This window comes from Arvicola amphibius, chromosome 12, assembly GCF_903992535.2.
Source record: "Arvicola amphibius chromosome 12, mArvAmp1.2, whole genome shotgun sequence".
NCBI lineage: Eukaryota > Metazoa > Chordata > Mammalia > Rodentia > Cricetidae > Arvicola > Arvicola amphibius.
Genome location: NC_052058.2, coordinates 87,156,571 through 87,183,803, shown reverse-complemented (window position 1 = coordinate 87,183,803; position 27,233 = coordinate 87,156,571). Strand labels below are relative to the sequence as shown.

At 51.9% G+C, this 27,233-nt stretch overlaps 1 protein-coding gene across 1 annotated transcript in view; it reads left to right on the top strand.

The window, feature by feature from the left end:
- Lrrn2 (leucine rich repeat neuronal 2) overlaps nucleotides 1-24,327 on the top strand; it is a 59,331-nt gene extending 35,004 nt beyond the window's left edge. Inside the window, exon 2 of the mRNA XM_038349464.1 lies at nucleotides 21,373-24,327. Coding sequence (XP_038205392.1) covers nucleotides 21,590-23,725 — 2,136 coding nt within the window. The 5' untranslated portion in view covers nucleotides 21,373-21,589 and the 3' untranslated portion in view covers nucleotides 23,726-24,327. The remainder of the gene's footprint in view (nucleotides 1-21,372) is intronic.
- Nucleotides 24,328-27,233: the final 2,906 nt, after the last annotated feature.

Below are 27,233 nucleotides of genomic sequence, written 5' to 3'. Positions count from 1 at the left end.
CATCCACCTATCTATCCACCATGTGTTCATCCATCCGCCCACCCATACATCTATCTCTCCACCCTGCAACCCACACACACATCTACGCATCCATCTGTCCACCCCTCTATGAGCAACTTTTCTCGTTACTGTGACACAGTTTAAGGGAGGAAGAGCTTGTTTTGGCTCACGGTTCAAAAATACAATCCAGGGCTGGAGAGATGGCTCAGAGGTTAAGAGCATTGCCTGCTTTTCCAAAGGTCCTGAGTTCAATTCCCAGCAACCACATGGTGGCTCACAACCATCTGTAATGGGGTCTGGTGCCCTCTTCTGGCCTGCAGGTGTACACACAGACAGAATATTGTATACATAATAAATAAATATTTTTAAAAAAAATACAATCCATTATAGTGGAGACGTCATGGCAACAGCAACTTCAGGCAGCTGGTTACACTGTATCCAGAGTCAGGAAGCAGAGCCAAATGAATGCGATGTTCTATTAGCTTTCTCCTGTTTATGAAGTTCAGTACCCCAGTCCATGAAATGGTGTTACCCATATTTAGGATCAGTCTTCCCACATCAATTAATCTAATCTAGATAATCCCTCATAGAAAAGCACCGGACTTGTCTCTTCAGTGAGCCTAGATCCTGTCAAGTTGACAATCAACATTAACAATCATATTACCTATTCATCCATCCACCCATCCACTCACTCATCTACCCACTCATCCATTCATCCATCCACCCACCCACCCACTCACTCACCCACCCATCTACCCACTCACCCACCCACCCCTCCACTCACTCACTCACCCACCCATCCATCCATCCACCCACCAACTCACACACTCACTCACCCACCCATCCATCTATCCACTCACCCACTCACACATCTACTCACCCATCCACCTGTCCACCCACCCACTCACTCACACACCCATCCACCTGTCCACCCACCCACTCACTCACACACCCATCCATCTATCCACTCACCCACTCACACATCTACTACCTGTCCACCCACCTACCTGTCCACCCACCCACTCACTCACACACCCATCCACCTGTCCACCCACCCACTCACTCACACACCCATCCACCTGTCCACCCACCCACTCACTCACACACCCATCCATCTATCCACCCACCCACTCACTCACACACCCATCCACCTGTCCACCCACCTACTCACTCCCCCACCCATCCATCCACTCACCCACCCATAAACCCATTCATCCATGCACCTGCCATCCCATCAGTATACACATACTTATACCCATGACCGGTTGTGTACGAATAAGAGATGTCAGGAACACAAACCACACAGATACAGTTTTTTCAGTGTGAATCTTTCCCCGACTCCTCTGGGACCTATGTTGCAATTTCTACAGAAGGAGGCATCTTAAAAAAGAATTCTTGCTTCAGGGTTGGCTGGACAAGCATAGCTTCAGTTTTAGCTGTGTAACTTCTCAAATGGCTCTTGACCAGTAAGTTGCCTTGGTTTCTTCATCTGTCTAATAACAGCAGGGTGTCCGCCTTAGAGGTACAAATATGGCTCTGAGTTCTCATGCTTGCATCTTCCCTTCCTTGTCCCCTCCCCGTCCTCTCCCTCTTGCTGTGCAGGTGCAAGAGGGAGCAGGTACCTGGACTGATGGGGCTCTTTGCCTTGGCCTGGAGTGGAGAAGTACAGACTCCAGATGGCTGCACCTCCAACTGAGCAGGCTTGGGCCCTGTGTCTACACACAGGGGCCAGGCCTTCTCTGGTAAGGGACTGCTTCCTTAACAGGATGCTTCCTTCAAAGGGTACCCCCATAATCTGTTCCACCTAACACAAACTGATGAACACTGGCTGTGTGCCCCGTTCCTGCCCTGAAGAACTCAGCCTAGAGAGGCAGCCAAGGCCACCAGCGCCTGCTAAAGGTGGACCAGCACTATAGCAGCAGGAAGTATGACAAGAGAGAGCTAAATCAATAAGAATTCCCTGAGCAGAGAAGAAAATTCCAGAAGGACAGATTCAAGGACTTAGAAAGCTCCAGATCTTGTGAGTGCAGGAGACGGAGGTGGTGGCAAGACCGAAGGAGAAGCTGCCCTAGTCACCAAGGAGATTAGCAGCTCTCCTGAAGACAGAGAGAAGAGATGAGAGACACAGAAGGGAAGCCCAGATGGCCGCTGTGGGATGTCAAGGAGTAACTCCCGGGACAGCTGTGTGGGGAAGCCAGGAGGATGGGTAGACTCCAGCCAGAAGCAGCACAGGAAAGGAGCTCTGACCACCACTTCCACCTGACCACGTGGCCACCCCGAGGACCCCCTTTCCCTCATGCTTCATTGGTGCTGCCAAAATGACAGTGAACGAAAAGAAAAAAAAGGAGGACATGATGTTCCTAGGTATGGCTGGAGAGGGTTTATTATAGACATGAGGGCGAGCAGAGGCAGAGGCATCTGGTAGGGTCCAGAGTGAACATGGCAGACTAAACTGGTCCCATGTAAGGAGAGAGGGGAGGGAAGACAGGAGAGCCAGAAACCAAGAGGATAGAGGCTTGGAGAGCAGGAACCAAGAGCAGCAGCCAAGAAGACAAGAGACCAGAGGGTTTAGGGTAGGAAGAGGTGGGGGTGAGGGAACGGTATGCCAGCCGGGATGTCTCCATAACAGGTACTTGCAGATGCTGAGAAAGAGAGGCTGGCCGAAGTGTTCACTTTGTTATGTTAATAGGCACCTCAGATAAGCTGTTGTCCCTGCCTATACCCACCAGGGAAGGGAACTCACTTGTTAAACCTGTACGCCAGGTTCTCTGTCAAGATTCTAGCTGACACTCAAGATAATATTGTGAGGTACTGTTCTTAATTCATGATCTAGAAACTGATGCTTAAAATGGTTAAGTAATTTGTTCAGGTCAATACCTAGAAAGATGCCAGGGCAGGACTTGAACACAAGTCTTTAATGTTTGGAGGCTCTGTTCTCGTTCACTGTGCAGCGAAAAGCATTTGGTTCCCAGCATGCTGAAACCGCTCTCCTTCTAGCCCCTAGGATGCTGGAAGAATTTATATGACAGTGGGGCTGTTTTCATCATTAAAGGCTGTCAGCGTGGTGACAGGGAGCGGTAGATACCGAGCTGTCACAGTAGGAAAAATGAGGCGACGCGGAAGGCACTCCATCACTGCCTGTGTAGTGGAGGAGGCCAGCGCTCTGCCGCACACAGGCTCCTGAAAATCGCCTCAGCTGTCCCCTCTTCCAGATTCATCCCTGAGTGGGGAAGGAGGAAGCTGTGGCCATGGCAAGAGGCTTGCCAGCTTCCTGAATCAAGCTGAGGGCAAACAGCACAAGGGGGCAGAGCAGCTGCTGAGAACCTCATCAAATCATGGCCCCAAGGCTGCCTACAGTTTCCACCCAGCCCCACCCTAGTCTAGAATTCCCATCATGGACTCCCAGGTTCAGAGCTTTTGGATAGCTGGACCTTTTCGGGTGGGGCAAATTTATCATGAAGTCGGTCTTCATCTCCCCTCAGACTCCTTCCTGCCCTGATGTTCCTGAAGGTGAAGGAAACATGGCACCCCAGTGAGTCACTAGCTACTCCCTGAGTGCCTTAAAATCATCTAAACTGCTCAGGGTCCTGGTGTCTGACAAGGTGTGAGCGGAAGTGGGCTCTGTGGCTGACAACCCATCCAGTTTAAAGCCCTTCTCCCGAAGGGGCTGGATGCATTCTAAGGAAGGATGCAGGGTCCCCAGAAGAGTCTCTGCTGGAGAGACGCTGGTCTGGGAGGTTCCCATCCTTCCCTGATGGGAAGCACGTGCATTTCTAATAGAGTCACCTAATCACTTGTTTAAACCAGACATTCCGTGTGTAATGACTCCTGGCTGAGACCAGAGAAAGCCATCAGCTGTCCCCTGTGGGGGCTAGCCCTACAGGATGGAATCCCTGCTGGTGTGGGAACAGACAGCCTTACTGGAGCAGAGCCATCTGGGAAGCTCTGGGAGAGGCTGTTTTCAGGTGGGACTCACACTTCTTCCCATCTGGCCAGATCGTCTTGGGCACAGGTACAACTAGTCACAAGAAGTGAGCACCCACTTTTTCAGCTGTGCCTGTGGCCTGTGGCACTCACCAGCAGCCTCCAAGGCTGGTCCCTGGGCACCTGCCCTTCTCTGTCAACAGGAGGACATAAAATCTACCCATCCTGAAGCCTTCCTGGGCCCTGCTGTATGGCTGACTATAAGGCAGCTGGTTGGTTGGTTGCCCAGAGTTTTGAGGTCTGGAGGAGAGACACTGGAGACATAGTAGCTACAGGGTGTTCATTATTCAGATTTTAATCATTATTCGTGGGAGAAGAGTCCCCCTGTCCCTTCCCTGAGAAAACGGGGTGGCGGTGGCCCATTTCAGCACTCATGTCAGACGGCTGTAACTCCAGGGGACTCCGTGCCCTCTTCTGGCCTCTGAGCACACACAGTAAAAGTAAATCTTTAAAACAAACAAACAAACAAAACCCATTCTTTTCAAAGCCTAAAAAGACCCAGTATTCTGTAAGCATTTAGTAAATGGTACCTGTTAGCACTCAAGACAGAACTCAAGAAATTCCAGATTGGTTAGACTGTCCACATAGACCAGATTTTTTTGTTTTGTTCTTTGAGACAGGGTTTCTCCATAGCTCTGGCTGTCCTGGAACTCACTATGTAAACAAGGCTGACCTTGAACTCAGAAATCTGCCTGCCTCTGCCTCCTGAGTGCTGGAATTAAAGGTGTGTGCCACCATTGCCCAGGGAGAGCAGATTTCTTACTGCCAATGTCACTGTTTTCTGGGAAGACCTGTGTGGTGCTATGGGACTGGGCACCCTCCCGCTCAATCATCTGATTCTTCTCTGTGGTAGCTCTGCCCTCTCTGTCCTGTCTACTCACCTGGAAACTGCTCAGGGTGACGCTTGATGTCCAAAGCTGTAGGATCAAGGAGCAACCACATGGAAGCCCCAGGGTCTGAGAGGTGGGGAGGGGGAAGAGAGGAGGCCTCCCAACCATACTAAGAGGACTTGCAGCCAGACCCCAGGGCTGCAGCTATTGAGCAAAAGGAGAAGTTGCACCCAGGAAGTGCTTCACCAAGGTTTCATGCCCTGCAGTAACTGGGTGGCTGTGTCTACTGTCCAAGTGCTGAAACCTAATTTGCAAGGTTTTGGCGTTTGCACACAAGCAGGGTGGGTGCTTGTTTAAAGCCCCAGGACTTCCTGAGCCTCTCTACCACATGCAAGTACCTTGAGAAGGTAACGTTCACCTGTGGGCCAGAAGGAGGCCCTCCTTCACCTTGTCTGTTGATGCCTTCATCTTGGACTCCCAGCTCCAGAGCTGTGAGAAATCAGTTCCGTTGTTTATTAACTACCCAGTTTGTGGTACTTCATGACTGTGCCCAAGCAGGCTAAGGCAGTGGCCAATCAAGCTAAGAAATATAATATGTGGCTGTGAGCTCATTATACATGAATTCTCTCTAAAGAAGTTATCATAACTCTGACCAGTGAGTATAAATGTGTGCACAGCTATGCACACCAACAGCTACAGATGTGCCTACATAATCACCTATGATTGGCAGCGCTGGTTCTTGCCCCTTCTTAGCTGTGTGACTTTGGTCAGAGGCTTCCCTTCTTTTATCCCTCGTTTCTGCATCTGCATGATGAAGATGATGCAGCAGAACTATGAGGAGCTACGAAGTCAGATACTGGCAAGTGTCTGGCAGAGGACCTTGCTAATTTTACTGAATCCATTTCATACATTACTCCCCTCCCACCATTCTAAAACTGAGGAGATGGCATCCAGGAGGTTGCCCTGGTAAGCAAGCGTGGAGCCAGGTGGCTGGGTGGCCCAAGTCCATGATGCCATGTCCAAGAGACTCAGGAGAGGACAATTCTTTCCCTTTGCAGCAGGCCCTGGCACTGAGAAGCAGGGCTCTAGCTCCTCTTGAGTTCAGACAGGTCTAACCACCTGGGGAGGCCAAGGAGGCACTATGACCAGGAGCCTACTGAGGACCTAAGAGCCAATGGCTTCTAGAATTGGCCAGGACTAAGCCATACCCCTGTGCTTGTAAACACAGGAAGGCCTCCCAGAGGCATGCTGAGATTACCATCTAGGGGACGTGTTCCACTTAGTGCAAACAAGGAGTCACATGGGCTTCAGGGTGTCCGTGTCACCACCATGGATACCACGGCAAACCTGAGGGGCTTCTCTATGACATGCAGTTGTCAAGGCTTTCAGGAAGTTGTTTCTTCTACTTCTTTATTACATCCATTTCCTCATATGTAAAATGGGAGTTTTAAGTAAAAGTGTTCCTGCTGCAGGGGAATGGGGCGCAATGAGGTGAGGCCTTAGAGCCCCCAAGGTCTGTCTAACCCACAGCTGCGCTGCTGACATTGAAGCTGGGGTTGGACCCAGGCCTGAAAAAAAAACCCACAGCTTGAAGAGTGGCGTTTGAACTGTATTCCCCACACTGCTGCCTTGAGCCCAAGGGTGGGAGAGCAAGCAATCACAGTTGCCTTTCTGCCCCCGCAGCCCCCCACCGTGCACTTGTGCTGTTTTGAAGCTAGAGGGAGGACCAGAGGCAGCAAGGCAGGGAAAAGAAACCCCCAGCGAATTCTCCCGTCTTCTCCCAGTTCCACAGCCCCTGCGGGAACCAAGCTGCATAATACAATGGGATTTAATAAAATGCCTTTAACTCACAAAGTTTGTCTGCTGCCAGCTCCTTAATTAAATTGCCTAATTCTGCTCTGCAATGGCAGCAGAAACTCCGGTGTTGAAAGAGCATGGGGTTGCTATGGCATTTGTACCAGGGCAGGCTCGGGGCAGGCTAAGGAGGAACATGCAGATGAGCAGGTTTTCCAACCATCACAGTGCCCGCCCATGGCATTCTCCCAGTCACTCACCGTGATGCCCAAAGCACCGCTCCCAACCCCTGGTCCCATTCCCCACATTAGTCAGGTGGGGAACAAGTCTTTCCTAAGAGGGAACTGAATCCTTTTTGGGAATGCTGAGCTGGACTTTAGAACTGGGAAGTTTGGGGGTGTCTGCAAAGAGCAGAACTACTTCCTACTCTGACTGGGGTGAGTGCCAGCCCAGCCCTGGCCCACAGAGCAACCCTGTGGGGGCCGCAGCAGTATCTCCCAAACAGCCCCTCTCCCTTCCCTGATAGTCTGTGCAGACCCATCTGTATTCATTCAGCAGAGCCTCAAAACCCCGCTCAGAGTCTGCCTGGCTGGACAAGAAGCCAGGTTTGCTCTTTAACTGACATGGAGAGGCGCGAGAAACATCTGCTTTCTTCTGAGGATGTGGTTTCCAGCCCTAGCTCTGCAGTATAACAGTCAGGGGATCCCCCACACCCTAACACCATGGAAACTATAGAGTCTCCCATGGACCTCAAGGGTAGAGAAATCTTGGCGATGCTCCCATACCCACCACCTGGTTTCACCATAACTCCACCACCTCTGTCCATCATCCATCTTCCTTCTGGTACATTTCTCCCTAGAGAGTTCAACATCAACAACACTGGAATTTAAGTGTTGTGAGGGTTTTGTTTGCTTGTTTGTTTCACTATTATTTACGTATAAAGAAATCCTAGAAATTTCTGTCGGAATGCCGTACTTGGATCCTCCCATCTGAGACTGATACCGCTGAGCTAGAGTAGATAGGCTGGGCGGTGGTGGCGCACACCTTTAATTCCAGCACTAGGGAGGCAGAGGCAGGCGGATCTCTGTGAGTTTGAGGCCAGCCTGGTCTACATAGAGTGTTTCAGAGATATGTAGTGAGATGCTTTCTCAGAGACAGACAGACAGAGATCCCTCTCAGTGCCTTCCAAATGTGGAGATTATGACAACCCACCACCACACCTCGCTAAGATTCCTTCATAATTCTCTGATATAGCAAGAGCTGAAAAACACATCACAGGGAACAAATGGCTACTTTTTTCCTACCTAGTAGGTTGAAAGCAGAGCACGCCTGGCAACTGGGCCTGGCCCTGCTCTCCCTTGCCATGCCATGACTGTTCCTCTGACTCTGCATGTGAGCCCCACGTGCCCGTGTGCACACTTCTCTGTGTGCACTTCTGTGCCCCACCTCTTCTCATTATTGCAATTTCGCTGTCTCGTGTGTCTTTGCCGGTGGTCTGTTCTGGGGTTTGTACACTCCACAGCTGTGAGACATGCCCGTGTTCTGGTGATCAGAATCCTGGGGAGCCCAGGATGGTGGCAGCAGATGAAGATGAAGATGCCAGGGAGGTCCCTCAAATGGGTGGGGATGACAGACAGAGCCACTGACCACCACAGTCGCAATGACACACATGGCAGGCTGGTGGAGAAAGAGGGCTGACTCCACAGTGAGGCCATGGCAGTCAATCTCAGATGGTGGCATTGCGATGGTGGTGGCTGTCATGGTGCTGTTGTTGTCTGTCCCTGTGAGAGAGAGATGTGCCAACGCATGTTCATTCGCTCTGGTGACGCCCTTCTGAGAAGAGTGCTGACTGCCACATGGGATGAAGGACCCTTCCCTAGGACCCCGTCTGAGACCCCCACTGCTACAAACTGCAGCTTCTTCTGAGATGCTGAGACCACCTGAAGACCCTCTCCCACAGACCTCAGAGGAGGTTCCCACAGAGCAGGCACCCTGTTGTACTGACTCAGGGATGCAGCAACAATGCTGAGTACAGTGGCCCTTTAGGGACATTTCCTTAAGGTCCACACAGGGCTTCGAGTGACCTTGATGAAAGAATGTTATTTCTGGCTTGCTGGTTTCCTGGTCCCTTCATACTCCACATGCTGTAAGGAGGATAAAGGAAAATACTCCGGGATCCCCTCCCTTAGCCTGGCCAATGGGGGCAGAGATAGCAACATCTCAGAACACTCCAGAAATGTCAATTAAAGCTGGCACCCCTCAGAAGCAATCTTACTGTACTTCTAGGAAAATAACAAGAACAAGATAGGACTGCACAAGCTTGCTGGGTTTTGGGGTTTGGTTTGTTTGTTTGACATAGGGTCTTGTGTAGCCCAGGCTAGCCTCAGATTCATTCTGTAGTAGTGTTTGGCATTGAACTGATCCCCCTGCCTTCACTGTCCAAGTGCTGTGATTACAGGTGTACACCACCATAAACAATCACACTGTTTTCCTCTTTGAACACGGGTCCCAGTAAATAGACCAGGCTGACCTTGAACTCAAACTCACAGCAGTTCTTCTGCCTTGGGAGATTATAGGTATGAGCCATCATATATACAGATATGTATATGTATGTGTGTGTATGTGTGTGTATGATAATGAAACTATCTTTTAGATGATATCATTCTCATTCAATCCTTCCCTTTTATTTGATCAGCTTGCATTAAGTAAAACCCCACTAAAAATGACAATAAAAACACCTTTGATGTCCACAGCATCTCTAGTGACACAGTAGACACTCCCCTGTGACCTAATTGATCTATAGAATGGGTCTCCTGTGGCCTGGCACTGGGAGGAACTGAGCCAGCCCCACAGTTTGTGAAGCACATTTGCCTTTGCGTTTCAGGTCTTTAAAAGAGAGCGAGGTCTTACCCTGTTTTTCATAAGAGGAAATGAAGGGTGAGCATCTCACCCTAGTTGGCATGGTTAATAAGGGGCAGAGTTGGAATGAGAACCCAGAATCCCTGGATTATCATCCTATTACTGCCATAATAAAGCACTATAAACTTATCCCTTCAAACAATAAAAGCTCATTGTCTCGAAGTCTTGTGGGCTAGAAGTTCAAATTCAAGGTGTTAGCAGAACTAGCGTCCCTCAAGACCAGAGGAAACCATCCTTGCCTCTGCTGGATTCTGCTGACAGCCATCAGTGGCAGGGTGGTGAGGGGGAACATTCCTTCTCTTGAAGCTGCACCCTGTCCCTTTTCCCGAAGTATCCACCTCATGTGGCATTTCCTTTCTCTTACGGGACAGCAGTCATATAGGATTAAGGTCTCCCTGACAACCTCAGCTTTGCCTAATTACATCTACGAAGACCCTATTTTCTAAGAGTACATCCACAAATACCCAGAGTGGGAGGACACTGTGCTGCACACAGTACCCCTGACATCAGGCTAATGGCCTTGCACTGTTCCCGTGCACCCTTGCTGCTCCGGTGTCTCCACAGACAAGGTGCCCTTCTTCTGCAGTGTAGCATGGGGCAGCCAGAGCACCATCCATTTCTGCTCTTTCAAATTATTACCAGCAACTAAAGCGAAATCATGAAATATAGGCGGGCTTTTTGTCTTTTTTTATTCCCAGACAGTAAAAAAAAAAATCATTAAGGCTTGCTCTTAATTAGTTTAATTTCGAAGCTTCTAAATATTGATTTAACCTCCACTCCTTTGTACTTGCTGCAGTCACTGAATTATGCCTGGTATTGATCACAGATGGAAGCATTTCCCTCCACCGGGCTCAGGACTCGGGAGCTGTCAGCCTGCCTGGCACTCTGGGCTTTGAGGCTGCACAGGTATGGAGGAAGGCGAAGCTGTGCCAGGGTAGAGAAGAGCTCGTCCTTGAGGAAGGCCTGTAAACCTGGGTCAGAGACCCGCTTCTTTTTCTTGCATTGGCCCGGACCCAAAGGAGATTAAACAAGAAGTCAACTGGAACCTCCTTCCCATTCCATTTTGGGATGGAAGAGAATTGGGCAGTGGGGCTGGAGGGTCATCAAGAATCAGATCCCAGAGCATAGGCGTTGGAACCAGCCAGCAGTGACCTGGCTTTGCTGCTGAACGCTCTCAGGCCAGGCCTTCACCCTCTCACACGGCAATGGGGCCTGTCGTTCCCACATCACAGTGGCATTGTGAGCACACAGGCAGCCCCTCCTGCCAGATGTCCAGGCCAAGGCCTGGATCACCATCAAACTGTCTCAGTGGCTACCGTTATTACTGCCTTCCCATAGAGGAAATCAGGACTAGGCTGGAAGCACACTGTGCCTTCTCGTCTTGGCCCATTACTGTTTGCTGTGTGAAGTTGATCGAGTCACTTGATACTCTTCCCATTAAAATAGGGACAGTAGCATCTGTGACCATTAAACATGTCTCCCTTGAGCAGCTTCAAGACAGCACCAAAGACTGGGCATCTATAAAGACCAGAAATTGGTTTCTCACAAGTTTGGAAGTCAAGCAATCCGAGATCAAGGCGTCAGCCTCCAGTGAGGCCTGCTGTCTGCCTCCAAGATAGTTTTCTGAACTCTGGGTTCTCTGGGGAACGCAGTATCTCCACATGGGAAAAAGCAAACTGGCAGAAAAAGACCAAGCCCCTCTCTTACGACTTTCAAAACATCACGTGTTCATTTAGGAAGGTAAAGCCAATCTGACCCAAACACCTCCAACACTGCACCACTGGGGATTGTGTTTTTCATTTTTATTTCAGTTTTTCGAGACAGGCTTTCTCTGTATAACGGCTCTGGCTGTCCTGGAACTCACTCTATAGACCAGGCTGGCCTCAAACTCAGAGATGGTCCTGCCTCTGCCTCCTGAGTGATGGGACTTTGAGCCACCATGTTTGCTGGGGATCATGTTTTTAATGCACGAATCTGGGGCGTGCACTCAGACTACAGCCACATAAGACAGTGGGAATGATAGAATCTCAATTGCAAGGTGCATCCTGTTCAGTATATTATTATTAAAGATGGCTGGAGTTGTAATGAACTAAACAGTCCCTGTGACTACACTTGGCCTACAGGATCATGTCCAACCATGCTGCCTCTCACCTGCAGTACTCATGACCACTCTGCTCATAGGCTGCAGGGAAACACTCCTCGGCATTTACTTCCTACAGTTTGCTCCCAGACCTCTGCTCATGGTGCCCCCTCTAAGTGCTGAATGTCTTCCACCATCTATACTTCTAGAGACCTTCTTGGCCCAGGCTCCCTCTAGGATCTTCGTCCTCCACCCCAGGAAGATTTTTTTTCCAGGAAGATTTTTTTTAAAGATTTATTTATTTGTTTGTTTTTTTGTTTGTGTGTGTATATATGTATGTATACAGTGTTCTGCCTGCATATATGCTTGCAGGCCAGAAGAGGGCACCAGATCTCATTACTGGGAATTGAACTATGGACCTTTGGAAGAGTAGGCAGTGCTCTTAACCACTGAGCCATCTCTCCAGCCCCCCAGGGAGATTTTGAAACAGTTTCATCAAAGCACCCACCAAGTTCACTCATTGTCTCAGCTAGGGTTTCTGCTGCTATGATAAAATGCTATAACCTTAAGGAATTTGGGGAGGAAAGGGTTTATTGCCTCTTAAGCTTCCAGTCAGTCTATCATCAAAGGACTCAGGGCAGGAACTCAAGGCAGGAACCCAGAGAGAGAAACTGATACAGAGGCCACAAAAGAGTGCTGCTTACTGGCTTGCACCTCCTGCTCAGTCTGCCACGACCCGCCCACTGCCCACAGTGCCCGCTCATGTCAATCACCAATCAAAATGGCCGGTCTGGTAGGGGCATTTTCTCAACCGTAACTCCCTCTTCCTAAATGACTATAACTTGTGTCAAGTTGATATAAAACTGGCCTGCACACTAATTTTTAGCGTATTTCCTCTGAATACTTGCCTAACTTCCTACCTGTGATGGGGCTGTGCCTGTTCCCACCGTTGAGCCCACTGTCCCATAACAACTTTATATTCCTTTGTCTTGTTCTCAAGTTGTACAACCTCACCTGCACTTCCCGTACGCTGTGTCCCTTGCCATTCCCATAGGTAGAGTGCCCAGCATGCCACCAGACCTTTATTGATGCTCTTGGAAGTTTCTCTGTGCCAGGGACAGAGAAGGTGAGGGGGTTCCGGAAGACTCCATCCTGTTAAGATGTCAAGACAACCTAACCTCTCAAGAGAGCAGCATGGAGCACATCATGAGTAGATGCTTTTGAGATTTCTAATAATCGTTCCTTGGTTTACAGAGTTGGACTGCAGAAGTCATCCAGCTCAAACTTGGATTTCTAGGCCCCACCCTCAGCCTCTGATCCTGGAGGGCTAGTGAGCTCGAGAATCTGCATTTCTGAGAACTTTCTCAGAGGTGAGGCCATGATCCAAAGCTGCTCCCAGCCCTGACCTGGGCTGTACTGACTAGCCCTGATCCCCAAGCCCTGCCCTGCCCGTGAGTTCCCTGTGGCTGTAGGGCCATCCACGTGATCATGGACAGAGTAAGAAAGAGCTGAGCTACAAGGTCACCAATGAGGCCTATGGGGTCTGGAGAGCTAAAGAAGAGATAACTGAGCAAAAGCGTGGCTAGGGCAAACCTGGAAGACTGGTGAGCACCCGCAGGCTATCTCGCTGCAGTGAGGGGAAAAGAGAAAGAAAAACGCCAACTGAGAGCCTCAGCCGCAGCCATTTATCTCCCAGCCTGCCTGCCACATCTGACAGAGGGGAAGGCTGGCGCCCTCGAGCTGGGGGCCTCCTTCCGCAGTGTGATTTATCTCGGGGCTTCATCTGGTAGACCTCTGATGGAACGAGTCTCCTCTTCTCCCCGCCTCATCAATTTTCATTCTGATTTCATTTTCCTTTTCCGTGAGAAAGGGTTTAGCCTTTCTCCGCGTTTAACTAGCCTGCTCCGCATTCGCTCTGCCGACGGCCCTGCCACCCCACCTTCCCCTGCGTGTCACCAGGTACCAGGGAGACCCAACGCTCCTCCTCACACGCAGGCCAGAGTCCTTCCTCTCCATGCTTCCCTGTCATCGGGGCCTTGGGGCCTTCTACCCACCCTAACCGTGCAGAGAGAGGAGACAAGAGCCCCTCAGGATTGCAGGCTTCATAGGGAGTGGGGGGGGGTGCACATCCACAGAGGCGCCAGTGACTGAGGCTTGAAGCGGGAAGGCATTTCCTAAATGCACAGTGGAGAACAGAACTTCAGGTTGAGGACCTGGCTGAGCAAGGGCGCGGGGACGGAAAGAACTGCCTGCATCCCTCTTTTTCCCCTTCCCTTCCTTGCCCCTGCTCCTAGCTGCCTGTGGCCAAGGGCCATCCTGGCTGGGGCCCTGACTCATGAGATAGTCGGGGAAGGCTGCCGAATCTGCCCGGCACCTCCACCTGAGCAGCAGCTGGTCTAGACTGCCCATCTGGCTTGTGACTGGGGCAATGGAAGGTCTGTCCCGGGAGCAGCCCTTGGGGTCTTGGCAGGGAGCATGGGGGGGGGGGAGGGCACAGAGGCACTGCTCACCAGCTGTGGCCTCTGACCTGTTCATTGAGCAAATGTTTTGTAAGGCATCTGTGATCTGCTGGTGGCTCGTGTCCTTGAGCTGTCCTGAAACCTGGAGCCAAGGATCCCCATTGAAGGTGCCAGGGAGTACTTTCAGCGCTTTGGAAGAGGGCTGAATCTCTTGGAAAGGGTACCAGCTGCAGAGGAAATGGCCCTACCTCCTAAAACATGGGTGATCTAGAAGGCGCGGTACAGTCCAGCCGAGGAAATGCGAGGCCACTGATGCAAAGGGAAAGGAGGTCTCAGAGCCCCAGGCGCTTTGTGGGTGGACATTGTCTCCAGCTCCACCAGGACCCATGTCTCCCGGTCTGACAGATGAGGAGGCCCAAGAACACTTGCGCAGCAGGCAACAGGATTCCACTGTGGAGCCCCCTCCACAGCCAGTATTTCTGGCCTCAGAGCAGAGGCTAGTGGAGTCTGGAATTTCTAGAGGGGTTCAGAGAAAGCTCCAGAAGGGTGAAGGTGAATGCAAGATCCTGTTACACCAGACAGAAACTTGAATGAGAGCAAAGTGACTTTCACCCAGGAGCAGTGACCTGGAAGGCAAAATGGCCATAGAAAGGCCTGAACCAGGAAAAACGGACTCTGAGATGATATTGGCCTCTTTTGAAGGCAGGAAAAGAGGCAGAAGGAATAGCCTACACAATGGCCTCTTCTCTGGGCCCTTGGTCCCTGTGGCTTCCAATCTCTAAGACAGACAGACATCCCTGCCTTGCCCTGCTCTGCCCTGCCCTGCCTGTCCCTTGTCCAGATAGGTTCTGAGTTCCTACGGTGAGCTTGAGCAAGGCAGCACCTGGCCCTGCAGACTTCTCAGTCTGCAGAAGAATAGGCAGGTTCTCACAGAGGGATACAGGGCACCCCAGGAGCTCAGGAGAGAAGTCCTGGTCAGGGAGCAGTTCCTGCAGGTTTGCAGAAACCCTGGCAGCATCAGATGGGCTCAGCCTGAGCCATTCTCTGCCTGGGCTTGCAGGCCCTGCTCCCCTGCAGCTTGTTTTGGTGCAGTGCGATCAGACAGAAATGACTGTGTGCTACCTACTGGCACCCTCCATTCTAATTAAGAAATAATGAGGCAGGCTCCCTTCCAGGCTTGGAGCTCTCGCACCCTCTGCCTGGACACTGTAGAGACTCCTGCCTGGCAACAAGACCCTTCCCTCCCCACCCAGGAAAGAGATTTAACAGAACCTGGACCTCTAAAATTCCAGCGACGAGGAGAAAGCAAGGCCGAAATAAAGGAATCTCACCCTCCCCACTGTGCCCCCCGGCAGTCCAGCTGAGCTCTGGCACCAGAATCCCAGAAATAACCATGACTGTGAACAAGCTCTACCGGGTCCCTCCTGACCCTCTATGTCCCAGCTGTAGAACCTCAATCTTGTCCCTTAACTTCTCTGAGCTAAGTTTCTCATCACTTCATTTACAGGATTGTTGGCAAAGTAGCTGGCATACAGGAAACCTGGCACATGAGCCCCCAGGGATACCACACGTCTCCCTGTAGTTGACACAGTGTTTGGGATAGGTTTGGTGGCTGTGGCACATGAGCCCCCAGGGATGCCACACATCTCCCTTCAGTTGAAGTGGTTTGGGGGATAGGTTTGGTGACTGCATAAGCGTTTGAGGGTTGAAAGGAACAGGGCATGACAGTCAGCGTGAGAACCTGAGGGTGAGACAGTGGCAGGTTGGGTGTGGCAGAGAGAGGCAGGTCTAGGAATGTGAGGTCCCCTCTAATGTGAATAGGAGCACACCATAAGAGTTAAGACTGGCAATAAAGACAGAAGGCAAGTGTATTTGCCAGGGGAAGAGGTACGATTCAAAATAGTGATTTCCAGTCTTAGGCACTGGTGGCTGCTGACAACCATGGGACCAAAGGAGCAGGCTGGTAGGAGGGGATGCTGGCTTTGGGATGAGATGGATGTGAAGGGTTCCAAGACTGCCAGGTAGAGAGATAGGGGAAGCTAAGAGTGCGCAGTCACTCCTGTGTATTCTCCTGTCTACTGCCCCGGGACTCTGTGAGGAGAAGACCTAGAAACAGGGGTAGCAGAGATTACCAAGCAGTCTTCCTATCTCAGTGGACATGGAACACCTAGGTCCAGGCCATGAGGATTCTAGTCAGAGCTGGGACCCTGAGGCATAGAACTGTTTCTAGATATAAGGACAAGAAAGAAGCCCCACTTTGCCTGAGAAGGATGCCAAGAGGCTCTGACCCACTTGGAAGTAATGAGAGTTGTTCCATGAATCACCCAGGTCCAGTGACCTTGTTCTCAACTTACGGTGGAAAAGACAGAGGGAAACAGAACTTAAAGATGACACTGGCTGATGGGGTGAGAGGTCAGGACTGCGGTTACCAGGTAGGGTTGCATATTGATCTGCAAGAGCATGAAGGATGAGTGCTGGGGAGAGTCACATCTAGATCTGAGTGTGGCTGACCCAGTATTTGCCCGAGTTCATGGAGCCTGGGGCTAGTGTCTTCGTTATACACACACCTGTGTTGTATCTTATACCTCACAACTCAAAATGTTACAAAGGGTGAGGCACAGAGATACGATAGGAAGCCATAATACGGAAGAAGTGGAGGGAGCGGCGTCATTACATCGCCGTCTCCACGGCTACAACACATAAGGCCTAGGAAGCTGACTGCTTTGCCCAAAGTCACATGGATAGTGGAAAAGCCGGGCTCAAACTCCATGGCAAAGCCCAGTACCTTCTGCACCAAAGGCCCCTCCTTCATCCCCTTCATATAAGTTATCTATGGAATTCAGGCTCTGGAAGACTAGATAAACACGGGGCGGGGGGACTCCTGTGCAGAAACTCTGGTTGTGTGTGATTAAGTGAGAGGCAGGAGTGAGGGACCTCTTCACCTCCCAGAGGAACTGGAGGCGGAGTGTACAGATGGAGGCCGGCCTACCACCCTCTGCAGCTCCTGCCCAGGGCTTATCTGCTGCTGAGGAGGCCGGAGTTTATCAATGCTGCACTCAATTACACCGCCCATCTGTTCTCCACAGCTCAGAGAGACCTGGTGCTAAAGCTGTCAAGGCCAGGCAAGCAGTAGTTTCCTGCCTGCTGGCCTCCCGCTGAAAGGCTGCTCTAGGGGTGTGGGGGACGGGGACTAAGGAAGGAAGGGGGACCGTAGGAAGGTGTAAGGGAGGGAGTTCGCGTGCACTCCCTCGACCTCAGTAGACCCCGCCCCCCGCCCCCCTCCTCCGTGCTGCAGGAGATTGGGACAGAGAAGGGAAATGGAATGACAGTGTCCCCCAAAACTCTTCCTTCAGAGATTTGCCAAGGGTCTTCTTAGAAGGATTGGAGGATCGATTCCATGCCTTCTGCCAAGTTCAAAGATGATTCCTGAAGCAAATCCAGCTGGAAATGAGTCCTTTGGGATTTGTAGTGCGAGCCCTTCCAAGCTAATGGTGTGCCTTTGGAGGAAGCACCAGCCCAGGGGCCTGGAGGATGACTCTGGGCCCTCCAGCACCTGCTTCACAGTCAAATGGCAAGGTCGGGTTTGTGTGCAGCTCTGAGCTTTGTTTGACCCTGTGGTTCCAGGCCCATCGAGACTCAAACAGTAACAGAGTCCTTCCTGAATGCTCCTCAAGGAGTCAGTCTAGCCAGGAGCCAAGGAAGGGGCTGGTGGGCCCATCAGGGGACAAGATATGTTTGCTAAGGACCCAAGTCCTTGCAACTAAGGCAAGTGTTCCAATCCAAACTGGTACCAGCTGCTCTCAAGCAAACATTGATCTCTGTTGATTGGGCTGGTGGGGTAGATTATAGTAAAAAAACAAACAAACAAAAAATCAGGTTTCCCTCACCACATAGAAGCTGTGTAACCTCTGCTATAGCTTTTCTGAACCTTGGTTGTCTCCCTGACAGAATTTAAGTAAAGAATCCCTCCGTTGCCCACGCATGGAGCGGGTGGAGATATGAAACGTAATGTTCTGTATTCTGTAGGTTTTATTAATCATATTCACCCCCAAGTGTGCAGATTCACTTGATTCTCTGTGGACACGGGGAGCTCGCAGACCAGCTGGAAGACGTGCATGTGCCCATGCACTCCTGGTCACCTGCACCTTAGAAGGAAAAGACATTTGCTTTCTCTGCAGAAACTCTCGCTAACCAGCTTGAAGGAGCAGGGCTGCGACAGCCTTTATAGTGATGGCAAGCAAATGGGCAGCTCTAGACTCCATCCAAGGAGGGGCTTGGTGCCCAGCCTCAAGAGAAGAACTCCTCCAAGGGATTGCCACACTTTAGGGTCCCAGAATCAGCTGCCGTTTCTCTCTTCCTCTTAAAACCAGCCCTATTCCTAGCCCATGAATAGCACACTCTGTAGATCCTGCCCAGGTAGCTGGATAAGGCCAGCAGGGGAGCTGTCTGCCATGGAACTTTAGGTTTTGGTGGCTTCCCAGCGCTTTGAGCATAGTTGAATGTTAGCTTGACACTCAGAACAAGGAGGAGAGGGAAGCCAGGGGTTCAAGTGACACAATGAGGTCCCCTCTGAGGAGTCTTTACTGCCTACTCAACCTCATCTTTCTCTCCAGCTGGGAACTGTCCTGGGGTGTCCTCACCCATTGGCATTCTTTGTCAGCTCAAAGCTCTCCACCCCACCTTGGGGGCCAGTATTGGGGACCCAAGGGCTAAGCTTAGTAGAGAGGAAGCTTATTGCACCCTGTTGTCTGATGCCTAGAAGACTATTGTTCCTTCAGAAGTCATGTGACCACTGAGCAAAGTGTTGCGTTCCTGTGCTCAGAGCACTTGGGGGATGGATGGGGGTCCTGAGTTCAAGGACAGCCTTAGCCACATAGCAAGAGGAAGAAAAAAAATGAAGGGAAGGAGGGAGGAAGGAAATAAAGGACAGAGGAAAGAAGAGGAGAGGGGAGGGAGGGAGGAGAAAGGGCTTATTGGCAGAAGCACCTCCCAACCCTGGAAAAGGAGCTAACCTTTCTAGAACTCTCTACATGAGCGACATGCCATTTCAGTCTCGGTCTCGTGACAGTCTTTCGTTAGGAAAATAAAGGGAACAGAAAGCAACCAATGCTTAGAGAGGTCAAGGAGCTTGTCCCAGGGGAGAGGTAGAGGCAAGCTTGGTATCCTAGCCTCTGGCGTGGGAGCCATCTGCATGGCAGGCGCTTCTTGTTTCCTGCAGCTTCCCAACCCACAAAGGACACCACAAGCACACCTCCCCCTCCAGGAGCCCCAGTTACTAGCCAGGGCGGCTGGTTTCCCCAGGCTTCCATTGCACATGTATGTAGGCAGGCATGCATGTGCACACGTGTGTTTGTTTACCCTGCAATCTCCGTGACAGTGCATACAGACCCCCCACACACGCAAACCTCTGAGCCTTTCAAGTCACCGTTGTTTTTCCCACCTTCAGAAATAGCTGTTGAGGGAAATGGGCCGCAGAAGGCTATACACAGGCATGCTCCTCTCCTGCTCAGGGAGGGGCGCCCTGCCCCCACGGCTCCCCTCCCAGCATCCCGGAAGCAGGATGATGAGGCAAAGAGCCCTGTGTGGCCAGCTAGAGGCACTGCCTGGAAGCTGGTAAACACTGCTCTGAGCTTCCTGCAGCTTCCTGGCAAGGAGAGCTCACCCGGAAGACAGGAATGGCACCAGCCTGCCTCAGGACAGCCAGTGCACCCCAACCTTGGGTCCAAAGCAAGCTGGGCCAGACCCGAGGCAGAGCAGTGACATATAAACAGCACAGCCTCCAGTTTGGGCTTATTTTCTATCTGTGGATGTTTCCCAGCATGGAGACTCGAGCAGAGTTCTCGGGGTTCTTCTGGACCTACGTACTCACAGGCCTCTTAGGACAGCTACACAGGAAACAAGCTGCTCAGAGTCTTAGAAACGCATCCTGCATATCAACTGCTGAAGCGCTGCCAGACCAGACCTCTTCTGAGGAGTCCAACCAGGCCGAAAAGGACAGCTCGGATCCGACCCAGTTTTGTGTCCATCTTCTGTTCTAAGCCAAGGCTGATGTCCCTTGGCCTTAGGGTCTGGAAGAGAAGCCAGGTTGATTGCATACACCCAGGAGGGAGGAAACCAGTGCCTTGGGTTCCAGGTGGAGGAAACCCCTGGGGGAAGGGTTCTGAGGACGTGGGACTACAGTGAGCACCAGCCATGCCCTGTGTTACAGCTGTGGTCATGAAAGGGCAGCGCTATAGCCAGAGGAAGCTTTCCAGGTGGTGTAGGCAGGGCTGGGGACAGCAGCAAGCACAACACTGCAGTGGCACCATGCCAGCCCCTGGGCCCTGGAAGCGGAGACATGTGCTCCATTGTCTGTTGTCTACAAGTTTATTGTCCTCCAAGAAATCCTGTAGCCCCAGAGAAACTCTCTGACTTGAGTCATGAAGAACAAGCAGAAGTTGCCTGGGAGAAATGAGACAAAAGGGGGTGGCATGTCAGTTCACCCCAAAAGGTTTGTGAAGAGAGTATGAGGGGGAGAAACAGCAGGCCAGATTACAGAAGACCATACTTGAGGGCTGAGGCAAATAGACTCCAGCCCCGAACATCTGCCCAGCAACTCTAACAGGCCGTTGAGAGAGGAAGGCCCATGCCTTCAGGATGGAAAGTTCACCCAGGAGACCAGGAAGGATGCCCCAGCACCCCAGCCTACGTGAATGTGGTCAGGATCCACTGCCCAGCTCCAGAGCCCTGGGAAGCCTACCCCATATTTTAGAGCTGGGTTTGTTTTCACAACCTCCTCTCTCCTGCCTCACCAAAGAAATGTCTAGAAACCATCATTTATCTCACTTACCCAGTGAAAAAGCAAGAAAGGTCAAAAAATCTATTCCACATTTATCTGGGCCCCAGTGATGACAATTTCAGCTCACACATTCTCCTTTCCTTCTAAACATGCACACATAATCACTACTCCCCACTGTTACCCACCACACCACACCACACCACACGACACTATACCGCACCATACCACACGACACCACACCACACCATACCACAAAACACCACACCACACCATACACATAACCTATACTCCCCACCGTCACACACAACACCACACCACACACATACCCACCTCTGAGTTATCCAAAGACTTAGAGAGGTGGTAGGAGAAGAACCTTGAGTGCTGCGGAACAGGGCCCAGGAAGCCCGGTTCCCATCCAGGCCAGTTCCTGGGCTACTCCCTTGGTTTCTGGAGTCCACCAGGGGAGGCGGGAGGAACAGACTCCACCGCTTGACTCTGCACATCCCTAACTCTCTTGTCTTCCTCCAGGGCTGCCCAGCGAGGAAATGAGTGACGTCCCAGTCTAGTGCACAAAGATGAGGACCCACACCCAGGAGGGCACGAAGTGATGCCCACCCACGCCATGTAGAATGACTGCCCTGAGAGGGTGGTTCCCCAGACCTTGGCAGGGCTGCTGACCCTTAGTCTGCAAATCGCGAAGAGCGGGGCTCTTCCTGTGGAGGGTCCCCTGCCTTCCAGTTCCACCATGAGGCTCCTCGTGGCTGCCCTCTTGCTATCTTGGGCAGCTGGTACCACTGCCGCAGTACCTGTGGTACCCTGGCGTGTGCCCTGCCCTCCTCAGTGTGCCTGTCAGATCCGGCCCTGGTACACGCCCCGGTCATCCTACCGCGAGGCCGCCACTGTGGACTGCAATGACCTCTTCCTGATGGCAGTGCCTCCAGAGATCCCTGCGGGGACACAGACACTGCTCCTGCAGAGTAACAGCATCAGCCGGATAGACCAGACTGAGCTCGCCTACTTGACCAACCTCACAGAGCTGGACCTGTCCCAGAACAGCTTCTCAGATGCCCGAGACTGTGACTTCCAGTTCCTGCCTCAGCTGCTGAGCCTACATTTAGAAGAGAACCAGCTAAGCCGGCTGGAGGACCACAGCTTCGCTGGGCTGACCAGCCTGCAAGAGCTCTATCTCAACCATAACCAGTTGTGCCGCATCGCCCCCAGGGCCTTTGAAGGCCTCAGCAACCTGCTGCGACTGCACCTCAACTCCAACCTGCTTAGGACCATCGACAGCCGCTGGTTCGACGTGCTGCCCAGCTTGGAAATCCTCATGATTGGTGGCAACAAGGTGGACGCCATCTTGGACATGAACTTCCGACCCCTGGCCAACCTGCGCAGCCTGGTGCTGGCAGGCATGAGCTTGCGGGAGATCTCAGACTATGCCCTAGAAGGACTGCAGAGCCTGGAGAGCCTCTCTTTCTACGACAATCAGCTGGCCCAGGTGCCCAAGCGGGCACTGGAGCAGGTGCCTGGGCTCAAGTTTCTAGACCTGAACAAAAACCCACTGCAGCGGGTAGGGCCGGGAGACTTTGCCAACATGCTGCACCTCAAGGAATTGGGACTGAACAACATGGAGGAGCTGGTCTCCATTGACAAGTTCGCCCTGGTAAATCTCCCTGAGCTGACCAAGCTGGACATCACCAATAACCCGCGGCTTTCCTTCATCCACCCGCGCGCCTTCCACCACCTGCCCCAGATGGAGACCCTCATGCTCAACAACAACGCTCTCAGTGCCTTGCACCAGCAGACAGTAGAATCTCTGCCCAACCTGCAGGAGGTGGGGCTCCACGGCAACCCCATCCGCTGCGACTGTGTCATCCGCTGGGCCAACGCCACGGGCACCCATGTCCGTTTCATCGAACCACAGTCCACCCTGTGTGCTGAGCCTCCGGACCTGCAGCGCCTCCCAGTCCGGGAGGTGCCATTCCGGGAGATGACAGACCACTGCCTGCCTCTCATCTCTCCCCGCAGCTTCCCTTCCAGGCTGCAGGTGGCCAGCGGAGAGAGCATGGTACTTCACTGTCGGGCACTGGCTGAACCAGAGCCTGAGATCTACTGGGTCTCTCCAGCTGGAGTGCGACTGACACCCGCTCACGCAGGCAGGAGGTACCGGGTGTTCCCTGAGGGGACCCTAGAGTTGAGAAGGGTGACAGCAGAAGAGGCGGGGCTATATACCTGTGTGGCCCAGAACCTGGTTGGGACTGATACTAAGACAGTCAGTGTTGTGGTTGGCCATGCTCCTTTCCAGCAAGGCAGGGACAAGGGACCAGGACTGGAGCTCCGTGTGCAGGAGACACACACATATCATGTCCTGCTGTCTTGGGTGCCCCCACCCAACATAGTCTCCACCAACCTCACCTGGTCTAGCGCCTCCTCCCTCCGGGACCATGAAGCCACCGCTTTGGCTCGGCTGCCCCAGGGCACCCACCGCTACAACATTACCCGCCTCCTGCCGGCCACAGAGTACTGGGCCTGCCTGCAAGTGGCCTTCGCTGATGCCCACACCCAGTTGGCTTGTGTTTGGGCCAGGACTAAAGAAGCCTCTCCTTGCCATAGAGCCCTGGGGGACCAGCCTGGGCTCATAGCCATCCTGGCTCTTGCTGTCCTGCTGGCAGCTGGGCTTGTAGCCCACCTTGGCAGAGGCCAGCCCAAGCAGGGGGTGGGTGAGAAGCCTCTGCTTCCAGCCTGGGCTTTCTGGGGCTGGAGCACCCCCTCTTTCCGAGTAGTGTCTGCACCCCTTGTCCTGCCCTGGAATCCGGGGAGGAACCCACCCAGATGCTCAGATGGGGAGACAGTGTCACCGATGTTGTCTCAACGTTCCTGAAGCTCCGCCAGGTCTCAGCAGTAGAGAAATAACTAGGCCGCCGACTCTGCACTAAAAGAAAAGTAATGTGGGCCAGACACCTGCCAGGAAAGTGGAGTCAATCCACGTGCTCGAGGCCTGGCAGCTTGACCAAGAAAGATGGGGCTCTGTGGCTGCTGGGAGTGCTCTTGCAGCTTCCAAAATGGTGGCTGTTGCCTTCTGGGGGTCCTCAGCTACTATTCTGAGGAGTGTCTTCAAGGAACAGGAAGGACTCTGCCTAGAGCCTCCTACCTCCCCAGAGGCATCTGAACCTCAGCTTGGCTGTCCCCTGCCTGTGTCCCTAGGCCCCTGGCCCACAGGATGTGCTCCCTCCCTCTCTTTCTTTGTACAGTCTCGGTTGCTTGCTCATCCCCCTCCTGGGCAAGGGCTGAAAGAGACCTCTCCTTTCTGTCCTGGGAGCCTGCCCCAAAGTGGGAGTGTCCCCCAGCTGGATCTGAAGGATATTTGGGGAGAGGGGTGTCCAGGGATGCCTCGTCTCATAGCCTGGGCTCTGAAGTTGACTTTCTACAGGCAGTTTTGTACCTTTGTGGAGAAATGTGTCACCTGTCCCCTACCCAATTCAATCTTTTCTCCCGTTTTGTAAAAAATAAAAATAAACAATAACAGGCGCGGGGAGAGGAAAAATCCTTTGCATGTTGGGAATCAGAAAAATCTCTTGGATCTCAGCAGCAGGGGTAGGGTAAGAGCCTGGAGAAGACATTTTGAATTCTGGCCTCTGTGTCTGCTCCAAACACAAGTGTTCCCATAGCAGGGAGCACTGGGGGAAGAGAATGGAATTGAGGAGGTGTCACCATCTAGAAAGAGCGTGACACAGGCAAGGAAAGGCGGAGTGGGAGAGGAAGATGGAGATGAACACGGGCACGGGGAGAGAGTGGGGATTTCCATCCCCAGACTGGGTCCTCCTTTCTCCTCTGCTGAGCAGCTAACATGCCAGTGCCTGGGACGCACATCCCCAGCCTGATTCTAATTAAACAAACCCAAGAGGTAGGAGGATCATGCCGAGAATCGCAGATCATGAAGACAGCAAGAACTTTGGCTCACAGGCAGGCAGGAGCGAGCGTGGGTGATCAAAGGTCCGAGGAAGAGAGGTGGTGGCTGAGGTGGACATTGCGTTTCTCTCTCTCCGCTCCACTCCGCTGTGGTTCACAATGAGCCTGGTTTGCTTTGGTTCTTTTGTTCTTAACTGATTAACTTCTGGTGGCTGACAGTGAAGAGGAACATCTGCTGGAAAGCCATCAGAGCAGAGGACTAAAGGAGCTGCTGAGGGGCCAAGCCACGGGTGACGCCAGAGGCCGCTGGGCAACCGGGCTGGGGAAAGGATTGAGTTTCCTGAGACTTGTCAGATCCACACAGGAGTCTGAGGGTGACCTAGTTACAGAACGTGTGTGGTAGACTTGGTGACGCGGATCCCAAACCGTCACCAAGACTGCAAATGGACACACAGGTGGGCACCAGATCAGCATCTGCACACAGTCCCAGGAACCTAAACTGGGGTGACCCCCCAAAATCAGAGGGCAGTTTCCTCCATAGCCGGGCTCTCAGAAGCTGCCATTTCCTTGGCAGGGACTCTCAACATCAGTTTGCAGACTCCCCTGCAGACCTGGTTAAATACAGATGTCTGGCCCTGCCCCTGAGTCTCCCATGTACATTGCTAAAGCAGATGCTGCCAGCCTGGGCATTTCACTCAGAATCACTGGACCCCAGCCTGGGAGAGCTAGAATTTTCCACACCTACTCCATGCCTCTGCTGTCCCCACCTTGTTTTGTTTTTGTTTTGGGGGGGGGGGCAGGGTCTAGAAGCTTTCTTTAGCTCAGGCTGTTCTCAAATTGGCAATCCTCCTGCTTCAGCCCTCTGAGTGATGGGATTACAGGCACATACCATCACACTTTGAGCTTTTTTATAGACAGCTGAAGAAAGTTGGAGTAGCAATTACAGGGTGGTCTCCACTACCCTGAGCACCCGATGCTCTTTCCCAGGGTTGTATGGTCTTTCAATATGAACATACATACTGTACCTGACTGCATCCCTGCCGGGCACCGCTGGCCTCCCAGGGTTCTCTTCTGATGCACCTTGGCTGCGCTCCTGATTGGCTGGACTCATCACAATAACCCCTGTTAATCAAGCAAGCCTTCATCACGGCATTTGTAGGCTGTGCTTTGCCCAGCTCATAACACAGGTGGAAGCTTACTTAAGGTGGCAGGAACAGTCTCTACCCAGCCTTCTGCATTGCGTCTGCTGTGAACGTGTGTCACCAGGGAGATGGCACTGCCATGACAAAGTCACGCCTGCTCTCCCACCTCACACTACCAAGGCCGTGTCTAGTGTGACTTTACCAGTGAATGTTCCTCGTGGGAGCCGCAAGTGTTAGGTCCCTGCCTCAGTCTACCTTGTATGGCTCTCACCCATCTGAGAATGGTTTTTGTTTGTTTGTTTGTTGGTTGGTTGGTTGGTTTTGTTTGTTGCAGTTTCCCTTGAAGAGCATCTTATGTGTTTGTAGGAAGGCAAGAATGGCTGGCATTGAGCACTTCCTGTCTGTCTGTGAGTCATAATAGCAGGGATTTCCCATGTACCATGTCATTTAATTCACCAGTGAAGTGGACTCTCATTTTGCAGATTTAAATCTGAGAGCTGAGGAAGGTTAAATGGGGTCTCCACGGCAACACAGCTACTAAGTGGCAGAGGCGAATTTAAAGACCATTGCCTTGACCATTTGACTCTCCCGTATTCAAATCCATATACTTCTGGCTGTTCTTGATGACTCACAGCCTGAATCCCAAAACTCCAGAGGCTGAAGCAAGCAGAGTTCTGGGAGTTGAGGCCAGCCTGGTCTACACAGTACAAAACAAACCCATACAACTTAATCAGTTTGGGGTTTTATTTTTGAGAGAGGGTCTCATGAAGCCCAAGCTGGCCTCAAACTCACTAAGCAGCTGAGGATGACCTTGAACTTACAATTCTCCTACCCACCTCCCCAGTGCTGGAGTTACAAGTATACACCACCATGCCCAGCTTCAAACTCATGTATTTTTAAAACTATGTCAAAAGTTTTTTGAGAACATGAGCCCTTCTCAAAGCTCTGTGCATTAGAGAGTTTCCCGTGCAGCCACATTATTTTTAGATACTGCCCTCATTTTTTTTAACTCATGATAATTTGTAATTTTATTGTCAGGACTTCAGATTTTCAACCCCTTGAGTGGTAGGTATTACCTTGAGAACCACAGTTGATGACTCTTTCCCCTGAAGTGTCTTCTGAATCATGCTTTCTGCAAATCTTACCTTCTTCCCTCTCCTTCCCATCCCTGGTTTCTACTTGAAGACTCTGTGGTGGCTCCTCTGGATGGGCTCATGCTTCCTCATCGCTCAGTTCAGGTGAGCTTTGCTCAGGGGCTTCTGAGCTCAGGTGTCAGCTAGGTAGGTCTGGGGTTTATCAGAGGCCAGAGGCTGAACGAAGCCATATACCAAGTGTGCA